At 43.9% G+C, this 16,746-nt stretch overlaps 1 protein-coding gene across 8 annotated transcripts in view; it reads left to right on the forward strand.

The window, feature by feature from the left end:
- The first annotated feature begins 6,777 nt into the window (after window positions 1-6,777).
- Window positions 6,778-16,746, forward strand: part of STXBP5 (syntaxin binding protein 5) — a 109,508-nt gene continuing 99,539 nt past the window's right edge. For 5 of the 8 annotated variants that reach the window (XM_056342455.1, XM_056342457.1, XM_056342459.1 and 2 more), the window contains exons 1-3: window positions 6,779-7,044; window positions 7,270-7,668; window positions 9,473-9,570. In XM_056342455.1, coding sequence (XP_056198430.1) covers window positions 7,516-7,668; window positions 9,473-9,570 — 251 coding nt within the window. In that variant the 5' untranslated portion in view covers window positions 6,779-7,044; window positions 7,270-7,515. Of the gene's footprint in view, window positions 7,045-7,269; window positions 7,669-9,472; window positions 9,571-16,746 lie in introns of all 8 variants that reach the window. The other 3 variants (XM_056342452.1, XM_056342453.1, XM_056342456.1) reach the window with 1 other exon arrangement.

The raw sequence follows: 16,746 nt of genomic DNA on the forward strand, positions 1-16,746 counted from the left end.
GAAATGCTACACTTGGTACAAAATACTGTATATAAACAGATCACTATATCTGAAAGACATCTTTAAAATTGGAGCACTATAATTCTGTTTTAAGAATGGATAAATTAGTTTTGTCCATCATATTTCAGCTTTAATTCATTTAGTCCAAGAAAATCCTTCTTCACTTGGCAGACACTCATACTTCATCATAATTTGGCTGTTTTATAAAGCTTGTGTTGATTTCACTGGTAATATTTTGCTGCCTTTTAATGGAGGCAGATTGTATTTCATATTTACTTCACTCTGTTATGCAGGTCTTAAAGTGGCACTGTAACAAGAATCACTTGTATTATACTTGACCAAATATCATAAAATGTGTATGATAAATACATACTAAACAACATTCATTATTCAGTAAAGTATCAGCCCATATTTTTCTGCACAGATAAAAGCCTTACTTTGTTTAAAACCTGTTCTGACTGTACTAGCATTGTATCTCTGACATTCTAATCCTTCCTACTATTAATGTAAAACTCAGAAAACAGAAATGCAGCACATGGGATGTGAAATTGCAATTTTATTTTGTAACAACGAGAAAAGCAGAGGTTACAGAATCTCCATCTTTGGAGATACGCAAAAATTAGATATGACCCTGCCCTGAGCAACACGATCTGACTTTGAAGCTGGATCCAATTTATAACTGAGTAGACCATTGGACCAGATGACCACCAGAGATCCCTTCTCACCTCAGTTATTCTGCACTTATATGATTCTGCATTAATATGTCTCAAATATCCATCAGAATTGATCAAATTGCAGAAGCAATATGATCTAAGGCAAGTAATGATTCAAGTTTTGTACTGGTCACAAGTATGTGATACTATCGGTTGAGTAAACCATGTCTTCTGCTGTAGCTTAAGCTTCTATGTACTGTTAAGGAGGTGCACAGACTGCACTGAAGAAAACATAAGGTTAATTACATGTTGAAGTTATGGCATAGATTGGGCTAAAAGTAGAAATTCCTTAGTATCATTATTTATAATTTTGCTTTGGCATATACAGAACAACTACAACACATTAAGCAAACTTAAATGTTGAGTGTACATATTTCATGCTCCACCTGTAAATCATTACAATCCACCAGCAGTATCTGAGGAACGGCTTTCTTATAAATATAAAGAGACTGAAAACACCAAAACACTTCAGTTCAAGCAAGAGATAAACATTATGAGATTAATTCATACACAAAAAAAATTATCCATAAAAATATAATCATTTAGGAATGGAAGAAATTGACAAAGGATCAGATCCAAAGTATAACAGATGTGGATTTTAGAAGCCTAAGCACAACACTGCACTTCAAAACTGCTCATTCTCTGGCTGCCTAGTCCTGGTAGTGCTTATTCGTGACAAGAAAATGAGAGCTTTAATTCAGACACTCCTCCTTTCACCTAACGAGTAAACACAGTCTAGAGGAAAATGTCATGGAATGAGGATCTATCCCCTACTTCAATTATTGATTTTTTTTCTAAAAAGAAAGTAGGTGACAGAAGGAGATGATCTTTGCAGCTTACAGAGTATTTCCTTGGAAGAGAAGCATCCTAAACTGTGAACCCTGCTCCTAGGACTGTTCATGCACTATACCCTAGAAAATCATGAACAAAAAAGAGGAAATACTCTGACACCAAAACTACCTGTTTTGATCACACAAGAGATTAATTTAAAGGGTACAGGACAACTGAAGAAACTGTTAGAACTAAAAGCGTGAAGCGGGAGAGGACACAGAGCTGGCCCAGGCTCAAGTGAAACGGGATATAGAAAGCAGAAGAAATCAACAGACTGTATGAACAAAAGAGAACTGTGCATTTTTAGTACGTACGAATGAAATTAATTAAGTGCCTGCACTGGCCAGAGAAGATTTGGATAAGCAGAAAAATAAATTATTCCTTCAGACAGTGATAAAAGGAAAGGATTGGCTGGAACCAAATAAGTCAAGACTATGCTTCTAGGACAACCTAACCTTAGGTACCAAAGACATGGCTGAAAATAATGAAAGTAACTTTGAAAACAAAAAATGTGGTGTTAACATCCTTTTTAAATAGCTTTGGTGTTATTTATTTTTTACTTAAAGAGCTTCTATCACATGAAAAAAGATAGATGCTTAAGAACAACATTTTTTGAAGGGACTGCATGTTATCATTGAAGATGAGAATAACATGTAAATAGGTCAATAGACAATAAGCAATACACGTTTTCATTAGATACAGTACATTTTTGTGTATAGTTTAATAGCTGACACTGCCTTTGTCTGGTCCAAGAAGACAGTGGTGGGACAAAGGTGCAAATAGGCATGTGAGTTCCCAAGGAGGATGGTGCACAACCTCTTCCACAAGTCTGTGTTTTCATCACATAGTGCTGCTGTCATCCATTCCTTTTGCCTTATGTACTCTCCCTTGCTCATACACTGTAGCTATTCACCTCTTGTCACATACCACTGGTAGTGGCCAGCTGTCAGAGACCCCCGTGGTTAACTGGTAAGGATTCCTTAAATTCTTCCTAAGACAGCCATGCCTCTTTCTTTTGGCAAGCTCTAACTCAACACACAACTACATGGGCACTTCTGTATTATCGTCTGTACTAGCTGTGCAGATCAATGCTGCAGAGCCCTTCCAATTCATACTCCAACCACCAATGTATGTGTTTGTCATACTTGCTGGCCCAAGCTGAACATGCAGGAATATTGGTGCAGTCTCTGCAGCATTAGGATGTGTCTTCTTTCTGCCATGCACATCCATACAGCCTAATGGCATCCACACACAGTGTTAGTCACACTGTTCCATAGGCCTTTAATAAAAGATGCCCATGATCGGTGAGCCTGCCAAAGACCACACAAGGCTTCTAGATGCAGGAACTCACCATATCAGTACAGGCACGGCCAATCAGGGTGTTTCTGAAATGGGTGAATTTAGAAACAGTAGACAGGTTATCTGCAGTTGAGGTTATGGCAAGTATTAACATAGCTTTCTTCCAGAAGCTGACCAGCTAATTGACAGATGCTTTTCATTTCCTTCTTGTTTACGGCTTATTCAAATCAAGCTGCAGAAATATCAAAAAGTTCACCTGCAGCTGGAAGTCCTCCTTAGTATTTGTCACCAATGCAGATTATGGGGGGGAAACAAATTTTAAAATTACAGATGTTCATTTGGCAACAGCTCTGAGTCTAGAAAGCTTGAGCAGTTTCCCAGCAGCCAGGAAAGATTCCAAAACTCACTTGGAGCTGTAGTTACACTGCCCTGTCCAATACATTTGAGTAGAACAACCTGAACAGGATTAGTTTAGAAATGTTTCCCAGCTTCTTTCTATTTATGGCAAGCAAATGTTTGGCTACTTGATCTTGACGGCAGTGTGAGTGAGTAAGCACCATTAAGAAGTTCTCAGGGAAGCTAAGCATCTTAGTTAGCCTTTAAAGCCTGGGTTGACTGACTGTCAAAACTTTTAGTGCGGTTAGAGGCCAAGCAGAGATCTTGAGTTTACTTGTGATGGTCCTTTTCTCATCTGTGCCAAGAACTGCAATGATTATGATGGTGTTCAAATCACCTGGGGAACATTGCCTTCTCTGGATACAACCAGTAACACCTTTGGGCCTTACGTACAAACTAATGGCAAACACCACAAGTGGACATTTCAGTTCACTACCTATCCTACGCTCTGGGATTTTTCCACCAAATCTTAGCATACATTATACCTGAGTCCGCTTTCACTCATTCTGGCTTATGCGGGACTACCATCATTCTCTTTCTTCTTCACTGGTAGTATAGAACCCCCTGCCTTCCCCCACACCACACACACACCTCTCCCCCCACCCCCCCCAAAAAAAAACAACCAAAAACAAAGCAGCCTATAAGCAAAGTGGTGGCTGCACTTTGCAGTTTCTGTAAAGTTATTGTGATTGTCTTGAGGCAAAACACCCAACAAGTCTGACCTGCAGCAACTAATGGTCTGTAGGATCGCACTGGTACATAAGCCACTACTGCCCCATTGCCTCAAACATCTATTAGGAAGAGTGGTTGCTCATGTGGTATCTGTAGAATACTGATCAAGAAATAAGCAGGTGATCCTCGGTCTCCTTTTCTCGGAGCAGTAAATAACTGGATCAGTAAGAAAAGGCAGGGAAAGAAGACCAAAACCAAGTGGATTCATTTGGTGGCAAGGATTTGTATGGCCAAAGAGGATGCACTTCTTAGGTCTAAGTGACTCGTAAATGTTTATCACTGGCTCTGTCATAGTTGACTCCAAAGATGTTGCAAACTGCTTGCTTGTTCCCCAGTTGTGAAAGACACTTGGGCTTTGAACTGGGGTATAAAACACTGGCAAGAGATTTCAGACATCAGGGGCTGGAAGGTCTGAGTGGGCAATGTGAAGCAAGGAGGTTAAGCAGAATTGGTCCCGTTTGTAAACAGGATGTGGTTATTGGGTAAGAGCTGGAGGCCCAAAGAAGCTCTGAAATATAGCAGCTAAATCCTGAGAGATAATAGAGATATTTGCTGAACTATAAAATTAAAAGGTCTACTACTGTTCCCACTGATATCCCAGTGAGAGGGAAGGTTGCTGATTTTTTATGGGAAGAGCTGAAGTCCCAGAAAGCATTGATTTGTTGAAGGGTATCAGCTAGAAAGAAAGCCTGAGGGAAGAGAACTGCTGTTGTCTCAGCCTTGTGTACCTTGTATCATTTCCCTGAATGTTTGCAAGTGTTGTTACAATGTTGCAATAATGAATGAGGGTCTCCTTGTGCTAGGTGCTAACCTAAACAGAAAACAAAACCTGATCTCTCCTCTAAAGACGTATGCTCCAACTAAAGAAGAGGTTCGAGCCAGGTGCATAGAAGGTATGAAAATGACTGTCGTGTGCAAAAAAAGTGTTTTTAAAGTCCTTTAATTTTTCCTCCAGTTTTGAGGTGTTTTTCTTGTTGTGGTTTTTTTTTTCCCCCTGCAATTAATATTACTATAAATAATAAGGCTATTTATGCTACAAAAGTTATAACTAAGGGTATTTGCAGGGCCTGGCCTAACGTATACTGACAACAGGACTCAAATGGGCTATAATTTACATTCTTAAAGTTATACTGAAAATGCACACATTTCTCTCTCAAAATAATTTGATTTCTTTATCAGGTATTTACTGAACCTTACTTAGGTCTACTGATTTTATTTCTACGACTTTTGCCATCTCTGGAAACATATTTTTCACAATTTACCAGGATGATTTGAGGAAGTGTCCAACAGTCCTGGTAACACAGCGGAACAGATCTGTAAATTCATGACTCGGTCACTTTGTAAGAATATGTAAACTCTCTTGGTTTCCTTCTAATGCTCATACGTCATACACCTGCTGGCATTGTGGCTGTAAATTGACCTGTGGTTACAGGTCTAAAAAGAGTTTGTGGAATTTTTACGTTTGAGGTTACGATGATGGCTGCATCATAACTATTTTGCTGCATTCTGATTACACTTATCTCTCTGTGTAGTATTACATTTACTGTGCTAATAAACCATGCCTGGCTTTCAGGCTGAAAATACCACTTAAAAGGACCATTTTACTGCGTGTGGAGCCTTTTTACTGCTACAGCATGAATGTAAGCCAATGTCTTGAATCACATTTCTACAAGCTTTCCCTCCAAAAGTGATGACTGAACTGCCAGTTCATTTAAGCTGAGAAGAAAGTTCAGGAAAGAGTCACAAATAGTAATTACCTTCAGCGATAAAACAACGACTGAGACAAGAGTAGTATCTATTACCTGACCACTGATGAGACAATCCAAAAATGCAATCTAGTGCTAAAAGAATAATAAAAGTAGAATACAGAATACTGTACAGCAGCCGTTAGTAGAAAGCAGCGTTTAACTCTGCGCACTCTGTGCCAGTTTTGCTGGCCGTGACTTCTCCCGGCGCCGCCGGCTGGCTCTGCCGCAGCCCTCGGTCCAGCCGCTTTTCGGCTACCGCTCGCAGACCGGGACCACGGCACCGGCGCAGCTCTCACAGGCACGGCGGGCCAGGGTGAGGGGTACGGGGGATCACACACGCAGCCCCGTTAACCGTTACTGCCGCTGGAAACGTTCCTCTCGCCTCGCCCCCGGCCCCGGCGGGCGCTGCCAGCCCCACCGCTGCGCACCGAGGCAGCGCCAGAGGGAAAGCGCCGGCGCTGCTCCGGTTTCGGCTGGCTCCCGCCAGGGCGCCCGGGCCCCCGCCGCAGGGCGAGGAGCAGCCCCTGCGCCCCCCAGCCCCCCTGCGCCCCCCAGCCCCACTGCGCCCCCCAGCCCCACTGCGCCCCCCAGCCCCACTGCGCCCCTCAGCCCCCTGCGTCCCGCAGCCGCTGGGGGGTTTCCGCGCGTCACCACGCGCGAAGCGCGACTCTCTCCCCAGGCGCCCGGCCCCGGGGAGCCGCCTCCAGCGCCGGGCCAGCGGCAGGGTCGGGGCGGCACACGGCAGCCTGCGGCCGCCACCTGTTACCTGCTCCCGCCTCCGCCTGGCCGAAGGCCAACACCCAGCTCACGCCCGGCGCGGTGCCCTCACGGCCGCGCCCCCCCGCACCCCTCACGGCGCCCCGGCCCCCGCGCGGAGCGGCGGGGGGGAGCTGGCACCGCCACATCCGGGTGCCGGCGCTCTTAGCGCGCATGCGCGGCCGCCCCGCCGCTGCGAGGCAGGGTGCCGCGGCAGTCGCCGCCGCCGCCACTCCTCCCGGGGCGCTGCGCTTCCGCGTTGTCAGGCAAGGGGGAGCAACCGTGAGGCGGGGGAGGCGCCCTCCGCGGCGGCAGGAGGAGGCGGAGGAGGATGGTCGTGGGGGCGGGCGGCGGCGGTGGTAGCCGCTGGCAGCAGCCGGGAGAAGCCCCGCCGGTGACTGGCTGGCGGCACACGCAGCTTTGAGGAGGCGGAGGGTGCCCGAGCCGCGGGGCGGGCGCCTGCGAAGGGGGGAGAGACTGCGGCGGCGGGAGGGACCGGCACACGCACGCACACATCCACAGGCGCACGCACGCAGAGGGATGACAGCGGCGGCCGCGGCTGCCACGATGTGAGGCGGGCTGCGCGGGGGGACGCGGGGGCTCCGCGGAGAGGCGAGGCGGCCCGCACGCTCCCGGCGGCGGGAGGGGCGGCCGGGGCGGGGCCGGCCGGGCCCGGGGCGAGCCGTGCGCCCCGGCGGGCAGGGCGCGGGGCGCGGAGCGGCCGCGGGCGGCGAGTCCGGGACCGGCGGTGGCGGCGCTGGTGGGCTGACCGGCTCCTGTTTGCTTGGCTCCAGTCTCCGTCTCCGAGCCCGCGGGCCCCGATGAGGAGCGCCCCTGCGCTGCCGGACTGACGCCTCGCCGTCCTCCCCGCGGCCGAGGAGGAGCGCTGCCCCGCGGCGGAGAGCGCGGCGCCCCCGACCGCGGGCCGCCCCTGCACCGCCCTCCCCGGCGGGGGCTCGTCTGCCGCCTGCGGGGCGGGCGGCGCGGCACGGCGGGCGGCGGCGAGGCCGGGGCAGCGGGCAGCGCCGCCGCCGAAGACCATGAGGAAATTTAACATCAGGAAGGTGCTGGACGGCCTGACGGCGGTCTCCTCCGCCGCCTCGGCGTCGTCCGCCGCGCAGCAGCAGCAGGCGGGGAACCGGGAGACCGAAATCCAGGAGACGCTCCAGTCCGAGCACTTCCAGCTCTGCAAGGTGAATGCACGCTGCAGCCCGAGCCGGCCGGGGAGGGGGGCGCGCCGCCGCGGTGGGCTCTGCGGGCTTTGCCTCTCGGTACCGACCGCGCCGAGCCTCCCCGCCGCTCCTGTTTACTTGTTGGAATATTAATTTTTTTTGGGGGGTGGTGGGGAGAAGGGAAGGAAGCGGTGGGTGTAGCTGTACAGGTCTCATGGATTTCCGTAGTCATCTTTCCTGGAGAGTTTCAGGGTTTGTCCTCTTCTAGGCTCTTTCATGCGTGCTAATATTGACCGTGTTCACGAAGGCTTCGTAGAGAGAGTGGGATGGCTGGGGGAAGGAGTCATACCTAGCTGTAGTGCAGATCTGATTATCGCGGCATTTGAGTAGAAGCCTCTGCTAATGGGCCCGAAGGACGGGGAATCTGTCGCTCTGCATTATTTGCAAATGGATTTATCATGTTCCTTTGCGCCTGAAAAAGGCTGTAGACGTTTGTGGTGGTTTCGCTGCAGTGTGTTGCCAAGTTGCCGATGCTGCTATTGCAAATCTCTGGAGACAGAGGAAAAGTTCTTGGGTTTTTTATTTGCTTGTGCGTGATACAGTAACTGCAGTTCGTGTCTGCACACTTCAGAAAATGATGCAGCGAATTAATTCACCAGCTGTACCAAGAGGAATAAAAACTGATTTGAATATCAATACCCGTTTTTATCTTTACAATGCACTCATGGCCTAGCCTGATATGGGTGAGCTTGTTTGTGGATTTTCCTCCTTGTTTTATCTAGTTTTGCAGGCATTTCTGCCACTTCTGCAAGTTGTTCAGGAAGGACATGGAAACGAGCAGAGCAGTTTCACAGCCAATAAAATCTAACTGGCAATATTGAGAGTTGTGGGGTATGTCTGCAACTTCAGTGAAGTAAAAGGAGTATATCAGAAGCTTCCAATGCATTTATAAGGTTCTAACATAACTCTGCTTTAAACTAAAGGTTTTGAAATGGAAAAGCTGGCATTTGTATGGCTTATGTTGTGTACATTTTGTAAAGGAAATAAGAGTAGTTGACACTTTTTATTATGTTCTCAGTTCTGATTAATTGCAGCCTGAGAAGTGGAGTTATTGTTTGGTCAGTTACCAAATTAGTCTTGGCTAATCATAAAGCTAAATGTGTCGATAGTTGCATATTAAGACAGAATCCCATGGTTGAGGGTGAAGGTTTTTTTGCTTTATTTGGTGGGGTGGTTTTTGGTTTTGTCTATTTTTGGGAGCTGTTTTTTCTCTTTGGGGGAAGCGAGGGGAGAGAGATTGGTTATATGGAGCTTGGGTTGTGTTTTTTTTATTAATGTGCTGAGACAGGTTGCACTGTCATGTGGGCCTCTTGGACTAAAACTGAAGTGATCTGCAGAAAAGCAAGTCTAGTAATTTGTAATAGTTCTAGTGACAAGTCTGGCTTTGCCAGACTTGCTAGGAACATCTGAGACCTTAATAGTTAAGTGCCTTTGTTATAGCTGAAAACAAGATTACTCGGAGAATGAGGTGGTTGAAAAAATGCTGAGTTGATACAATCTTTGTACAGGAGAAATGTAGGTTCAAATTAAGTTTTAGTAAGTATGACTGTCACTTGATCAAGGATGAATGAGTAATTGTGACTTTAAAAAAAATTTATAATTGGTTCATGTAAGACAGCTGACTTTCTCAGTCTGTTAAAATGCTTTATAGCTCCTTTCTTAATTGTGATTAACACTGAATCCTGTTCCCTAACACAAAATATTGATTCTGTTTATTTTCGGTCTGCTGCTTGTCCATCATTACTGCAATGCTCTGACTTGTTAGACTGTACGCCATGGTTTCCCCTATCAACCTTCAGCCTTGGCATTTGATCCGGTTCAGAAAATACTGGCCATCGGGACTCAGACTGGAGCACTAAGGCTGTATCCTTTTATATTCTGAAGCAGATTCGGTGCACCTCATGCAAGTGATGTTTTGATTCAGCTGCTGGAACCATTCAGAAGTCTGTAGGAAGCAGGTATGCAGGAAGGGAGGAAGAAAACCCTGGTTTCTCTTGGTGGGTGGCCTGGCTGTTCTGGTTGTTGTTTGTGTCAGTTCACATTGTGTTAATGATGTGAGCTATGGCTGCTCAGTCCCCATTATCTCAAGTTAATATATACGTTTTGTAGAGGGTTACTAGTGTGTTGACAGCTTACAGCAGCTGACTGCGAATTGAAGGAGACCTAGGCTGAGCTCTGTTTCATTGTCCTGCTGTACCCTCTGGGATTGAAAAATTCTGTGCTGCTTGTTGGGGAGGTCTTGGGTGGTGGGTTTTGGGTATTTCTGGGTTCTTGAGATAAGCTTTGTAATACTGTAGTTACCTGCTACTGCTTCTGTGTTGCTAAAAGATGGTTTCAAGTGGGGACACTAAAAGGTACAGGAATTGTATTTCACTTTACAGTTTCCAAGTGATTGAGACGAGCAGGATGAATTTGTGGAATAAAGCACCAGTAACCCTACTTCTTTTTGCTCACTGAAAAGTGAACTGCCCATATGTTCATAGGCATATGGTACTATCCAAGCCATGTAAAAACATATGTGTTTAAACTTTTATTTTTAAGAGAAGATGCCCTGTAGATTCTTTATCCACACTGCCATTGCCCAAACCTTACTTTTCAGCAGAAGACAATGAATTGAATTATCTGTTGTCCTGAAATTGACTGAACTCTGACCTTTTTGGGTAAGCCTTAGGCCACCTTGCTAGAAAAATTGACTTAATCCTCTTTGAACTGTAGGTGAATCTCATCTTTTCCTTTGCTTATATCAGTCTGCAAGTAGACCTCTTATTTCCTTCTGTAACATCGCTACTCTGTCTGTAAGGTTAATTGCCTTAAGAGGGTCGTCTTTTGTGGGTTGAAAAATTAGAACTTCCATTATCAAATCCAAGGCTTTAAGAAGAGTCTGAAGTAGCTTGTATGGCTTCTGTAATAATATCTATTATAAATTCCAAAGATCTCTTAATTCAGAGTATGAGTAATGGTAATGACCATGCAGTGTTCTTAGTGCTGTATTTGAAAGTACCCTAAACTCTATAGATTTTGGTTTTAAAATGTGATAAAGTTGATTTAAATGAAGAATGAATTGTGGGTGGGTAGTGCTGGTATTGGTATCAGATCTCATATTGGTAGAATAGATGAGAAGAGAGATAAAAGTAAGCATTTGGGTTGGAGGAAAAGGAGACATCAAAATGTACCTATTTAGAACTTACCTGTAACTGTGGGCAATGTGATGTTGTGATGTGGATAATGATGAATTGGTAAAACCTGTGTACTGGCACTTGTCCATGACTACACCTGTGAGTTCTCAGAGTGTGAATTGCTTTCTAAATTATTGGGAGAAGTGCTGTACGATCCTGAGGGAAGAAACAGTTGCTGTGAGATGAAGTAGTAACATTGACTGAAAATGTGTTTCCTAAGGGAAGGGAAGAAGTTTCATGCAGAGGATGAAACATTGGTGCTCCCCTAACTTCATGGCGAAGAATATGCTTCTCAGTACCTTGATAAAGATCTTGATTCTTGGAAGAACTGGTTAAAACCTCTCAGCCTCAGCTGATAGGCCTAACCTAGTAACACTGCAGAAGATAAATCTGTGATTACTTCCTCTTCGAGATGGAGGAGTGCAGGCAGAAGGGATAGATTCAGACACATTTCAGTGTAAAACCAGACTCTGGCTAGTGAAGCAGGTTTGAAAAGCACCCTTTAGGAAGGAGTAAAACTTGCGAAGTGCTTATTTAATTCTATTGCTCAAAGATAAAAACACAACTGAAAAGTGCTTGTTGACCTACAGGATGCTTTACCTGCTAAGGTTTTTATGAACAATGAATTATGTGCACGGATTCATTAAAATGGGAGCCCTTTACTCTTTAGTGCGGCAGAAGTGTTTTAACTGAAATAAGGTGTGCACTGGAAAGACTGAGAGTAAGTGAAGAGGTATTCATTGAGAAATAAATCCTGAAAGTGGGACATAAGTCAATCGTCATTTTATTCTGCATTCATGTTGTAAGAATATAAAAGTAAAGGAATGAGAATGCTTCTTTCATTGCCTACAAGCAAATGGGAGCTGGATATTAGTGTTTTCCTTGCATCTTCAAGTATAGGTGCATCTTACTGAGTTTTCACTTGCTTCCTGTTGCATGTAAGTGATCTGAGGAATTGCAAAGCAAGTTTTTAATTAGGAAGGTTATAAAGTATTCTTAAATTAAGAAATTAGCTAACCTCTTTTAGATTACATTAAAATATGAAAAAATTAATGTTACAGTCCTGGTTGACTTTGGGCCATTTATCAGTTAACCCCTTTTACAGAGCATGTTCTCTGTATTTGAGAAGTCTGCAATTTTGTTATATTAAATTCAAAACCAGTATTGATTAGAACAGATTAATATGAGTAGGAATTTTCTTAATCACGCTTTTATCTCATTCTGTTTTGAGGAGTCTGTAACCACCAGTGGAGAACAGAGAATTCTTATACACAAATACTAAATGCTGTCTCTAGTGTTGATACAATGACATGTGAAAATAGAACTAAAGCTTTTTCTGAAAAACCAAAATCTGTGGTTACAGATATACTGGAAGTTCACTGACGTGGTATATTTATCAATTGGAGATTAATAAAGACAAAATAACATCAACGCTGTATGGAATTCTCTGAATCCACAAAGTAATTGTGGAAATGGAAATACCTAAACTATAGTTGATATGTTTCACTAACCGCGTTGGCAGTAGAATTACTACTCTATTAATATTCTTTGTCCCTGAGTCTAGGCTTGATGGGTTAAAACTGGAGGAGTGTTATGGAGTTGATGACTTAGTGTGCCAGAGGCAAGGTCTTTCCTATTCCGTGTTCATGAGCAGCCGTTGGTTCTAGATCTTTTTTCACACTTTTAAGAGGGGGCAAAATCAATAAAAATATTAGGAGACTGCTTTTAGTGTAAAACCTAAACCTCGTAAGTCACCAAAGTTACAGTTTGGGATTGCAGACGAGCTAACTTGTGGTGTATCCTTTGTATTCCTTCTTAAAAAAAAACAACAACCCACCCTTGATTCTATTTCCAGGGTTACTTAGAAATATTTCAAACTCTGATTTAACTAGGAGACTTTAACAAGTGTTTCTGAGGCAGGCTGATATTGCTCAGGTATTATCCTTAATTAGAGAAGTATTTAGTGCCCTCAGTGGAAAGGAACATTTTTAACATTTAATAACAAAGGGTCTGTTCTGTTTTCACCTGTGGACAGCAACTTGGTTCTGTTGCTGTGTATGTGGGAAGGTTACAGAGTATAGCTTAGTAAAATAGAAACCTTGGAGGGAGGGCAGATGCTGGACCTGCTACTCCTGACTACAGAACAGCCAGCTGATAGGACCCTCTCCCTGACGGTAGAATCTGTGGAAAATAGTTAAGCTCTTCGGTTCTGTTTTCTGTATTGCAGGGGAAATTGAGTGGTGAGGTAGGCACAAGAGGAGAAGCACAGTGCTAAGTGACATAAATCTTATATTTATTTCTTGCATACACCCACGCTTTTCTGCTCACACTGATCCAGTTGTTCCTCTGAGTTTGTGGTGCTGATCAGAGGACTCGGTTACAGCTGCTTGAGGTGTTTGAGCCTTGGCTGGTGGCCTGCCTCTTATGTGTGGCAATTCTGCCTCAGGCTCACCCTTCTGCACAGTGCTGAGTGCTTGTGGATGTGTTCCCTACAAGTAACAATTGTGCTTGCAAAAGATTTCAAACTGCAGTGGTCAGTGCAAGCTGCTGGTGGCCTCATTTGTCACTGCAGGACAGTATTTTTGGCTTTCTTCATACTTAAAGGGAGTTATCTGCTGTTACCAGGGTGGCTTTCACCTTTTGATCTCCTGTCTCAGATGTCTTAATATCAAGTAGTTAAAAATTAATCTATGCTTTGCCTCTTTCCTGTGCATACCTGAACCATTGCAGCAGGACACATAGTCTGTAGTCTTTAGGAAGTTTTGTGAATAATTGGCTGTGCTTTGTTTTCCCAGCAGATATCAAAACCTTCTAAGGAGTTAGAGCAGAGTATAAGTACTCAAGATTAAACTTACCTGAATGGTGTAATTGAGTAGACTTCACCCCGTGATGTCCTGCCAGCATTTGGTGTCATAGGCAATAGCCCTGCTTTCATGCTGTCTGTTGTTTTTTCTCTTCTGCCTAAAAGTCCCTCCAGAAGTTGAATGTGATCTGAATGGGGCAGCAGTTAAACTGCACAGAGGTTTGAGAAAGGTGAAATGGTCTTTTTCAGGATTTGTCTGCCTTTAGGATATTCTTTGCTGAGAACTTTAAATTTAGTAATTGTACGGGGCTCTGGACTTAATAGTTGGCTGAGCTTTTTTGTTTGTTTTTATAGGAGGTAGAATAAGCTTTGAAGCTAAAGCAGAAAAATTGAAGGAATTCTCTTGCTCCCTGCTGTTTAACTGCTCCATCTTAAACAAGTTTATTCAGTTTTCTGTGCTTTAATTTCTCAATAGCAAAACTAGGACAGTATATCAAATGAGACACATTTTGATTGTCTGCCAACATGAATGCAATATCTTTATTGGTGCTTCATGCCTTTAAAATACTCATTTGAAGCTGGAAACTCAGTCTTTCTTTTGATAGAGGGAATTCTGAAAAGAAAGACCATTTCCACTAGAAATTCTTGAAAATAAAGGGGATACCTGTAGAGTAAGTGTTGTGCCTTCCACACAGACCAAATTGTGCCTATGATTCTATTCCCAAGCTGAATAGGTTCTTAATTAAAAAGTTCAGTGGGGGAGGAGTTTCCTGTTGCAAACCCAGTTCATGGGAAGGAGAAAAATTAGATTGTTCATCGTTCTGTAGTTAAATATCTGAAGATCCCAATCATTCTCAATATCAGCATCTGTTCACTTCCCCTTGTTCTTATCAGCAGTGAAAGATGACTTTGTAAGTGAATGACGTTTTCATGTATTTGAGGCGTATAAAACTTTTGTTCTGTGACTTCTGTTCTCTGGCCTGTGTGAGAAGAATCACAACTGTTATTCTTTGATCGAAAGAGCTCAAAGCCTGGATATGTGGTTCCATGCAGTTATGAGATGTTTATGTAGCAGCATCTGGATAGTTTTGCTGTAGATGTATACCGAAAAATTCAAGTAAATTCCCTGAAGCTCTAAGAAAATTCCATTTCAAACTTGTGATCTGATTATATCTATTAAAAATACTATTCCTTTGGATCATTCAGACTATGCAAGGCAGTCTGTCTGGGTTGGTTTTTTTACTCCTATCACAGAAACATCCACTTAAGATGATGTAGGTGGTATTTGGTTGGGGGCTTTTGCATGTGACGGGGGGTTTTTTTGTTTGCTTTAAGTAGCTCTACACTTGCTCTTCTCCCTTCTGGAGAAAGGGCAGTAGGGCAGTGGCTGAAGCTGTGTTTACAGCATGCAGAGCAAAGATTGCATGTTTTTCAAACCAAGCACCTATCTGAAGTTGGCACAGCTTCAAGTGGGAGACTGGAATAGATGAACTTGGGAGGTCCTTTCCAACCTAAATGATTCTGTGATTCTGTCTAATCTGTGAATATACCAAAGTCAAATTAAACTACTGTTTTGTGGATTGCCAGGGGGTTTTGGCTTTTGTACACTGAAGAGAAAAATCTCAACCTTTGCCAGTTTTCTTCTGGACTTCGAACAAATCTTCCTGTTTTGGGAAGAATACATCAGTAAAGCTACTAAAAATATTTCAGTAGTGTCATGCCAGAGAGACTCTGTGATTATCTGTTAATAAAATATTTCTTGGCTACCTTGCCATCCAATTTACAAAGAGTAGTTTAAGTAAGAAAACTACTTTGCTTAAAAATGTACATTAATCTTATCACATTTCCGTTTCCTTTAACATGACCACATTTCTTGTAATATCTTCCAGCTTTTAGTTCACATGGAAATCATTAGCTGTCTTGTATCTTTCTTTCAATGAAAAATCCTCATTCCCTAAATGAAGAAAATAAATTATCTTTAGATATTCTGAAATGAAATAAGGCCAAAATGCCATGATGAGATATGTAACCCTTAAGTGTATGGGATTATACCAAGTTAGTGCTACACAGAGAAAGCTATTATTGAATTCTTCATAATAAATAGGATCATGTACTTTTTAGATCTGTGATTATGCTTGTTGGGAGACTTGGTGTGCTGGTTTTGGCAGGGGTAGAGTTAATTTTCTTCGTAGTAGCTAGTATGGGGCTATGTTTTGTATTTGTGCTGAAAGCAGTGTTGAAAATACAGGGGTATATTAGTTACTGCTGAGCAGTGCTTACACAGAGTCAAGGCCTTTTCTGCTTCTCATTCCACCAGCAAATAGGCTGGGGATGCAAAAGAAGTTCAGAGGGGACACAGCTGGGACAGCCGACCCAGCTGACCAAAGGGATATTCCAATACCATATGGCGTCATACTCGGCATATAAAGCTGGGAAAAGATAGTGGAACACCTGGATGATGGTGTTTGTCTTCCCAAGTAACAGTTATGGGTGATGGAGCCCAGCTCTCCTGGGTATGGCTGAACCCCTGACTGCTGATGGGAACTGGTGAATGAATTCCGTGTTTTGCTTTACTTGCGTGCACAGCTTTTGCTTTACATAATAAGCTGGTTTTATCTCAACCCATGAGTTTTCTCACTCTTACCCTTCCAATTCTCCATACCACCAGGGGTGGAGTGAGGAAGCAGCAAGGTGGTGCCAGCTGGGGTTAAAGCCCCAATGTGGGGCTTGAAGGGTCGAAGAGGTAACAAATTTGATTGGAATGTGCTAGGTCAATTTTATAGATGTTATTTTTGTTTAGCAATTAATTGGCAGGCTGCTGTGCTTGCTGTGGGGCTTGCTTGCCTTACTGTATATTGGTCTAGTGCTCGTTACTGGCTGCTTTTTGGTTTCGCTGCTCGCTGTACTGCTATCACCTTACTGCGTTGTGCCTGGGAACATGTTGATAGCAGCCATGGTGATGCACCTGGGCTGGCAGATGGCCAGGGCATCGCTGCTGTTCGGGTGCTGCTGTACCAGACAGGCTGGAACTCCAGAGTGAACTTGAGTTGAAGGGACTGT

The sequence above is a fragment of the Falco biarmicus genome, chromosome 6 (assembly GCF_023638135.1).
Source record: "Falco biarmicus isolate bFalBia1 chromosome 6, bFalBia1.pri, whole genome shotgun sequence".
NCBI lineage: Eukaryota > Metazoa > Chordata > Aves > Falconiformes > Falconidae > Falco > Falco biarmicus.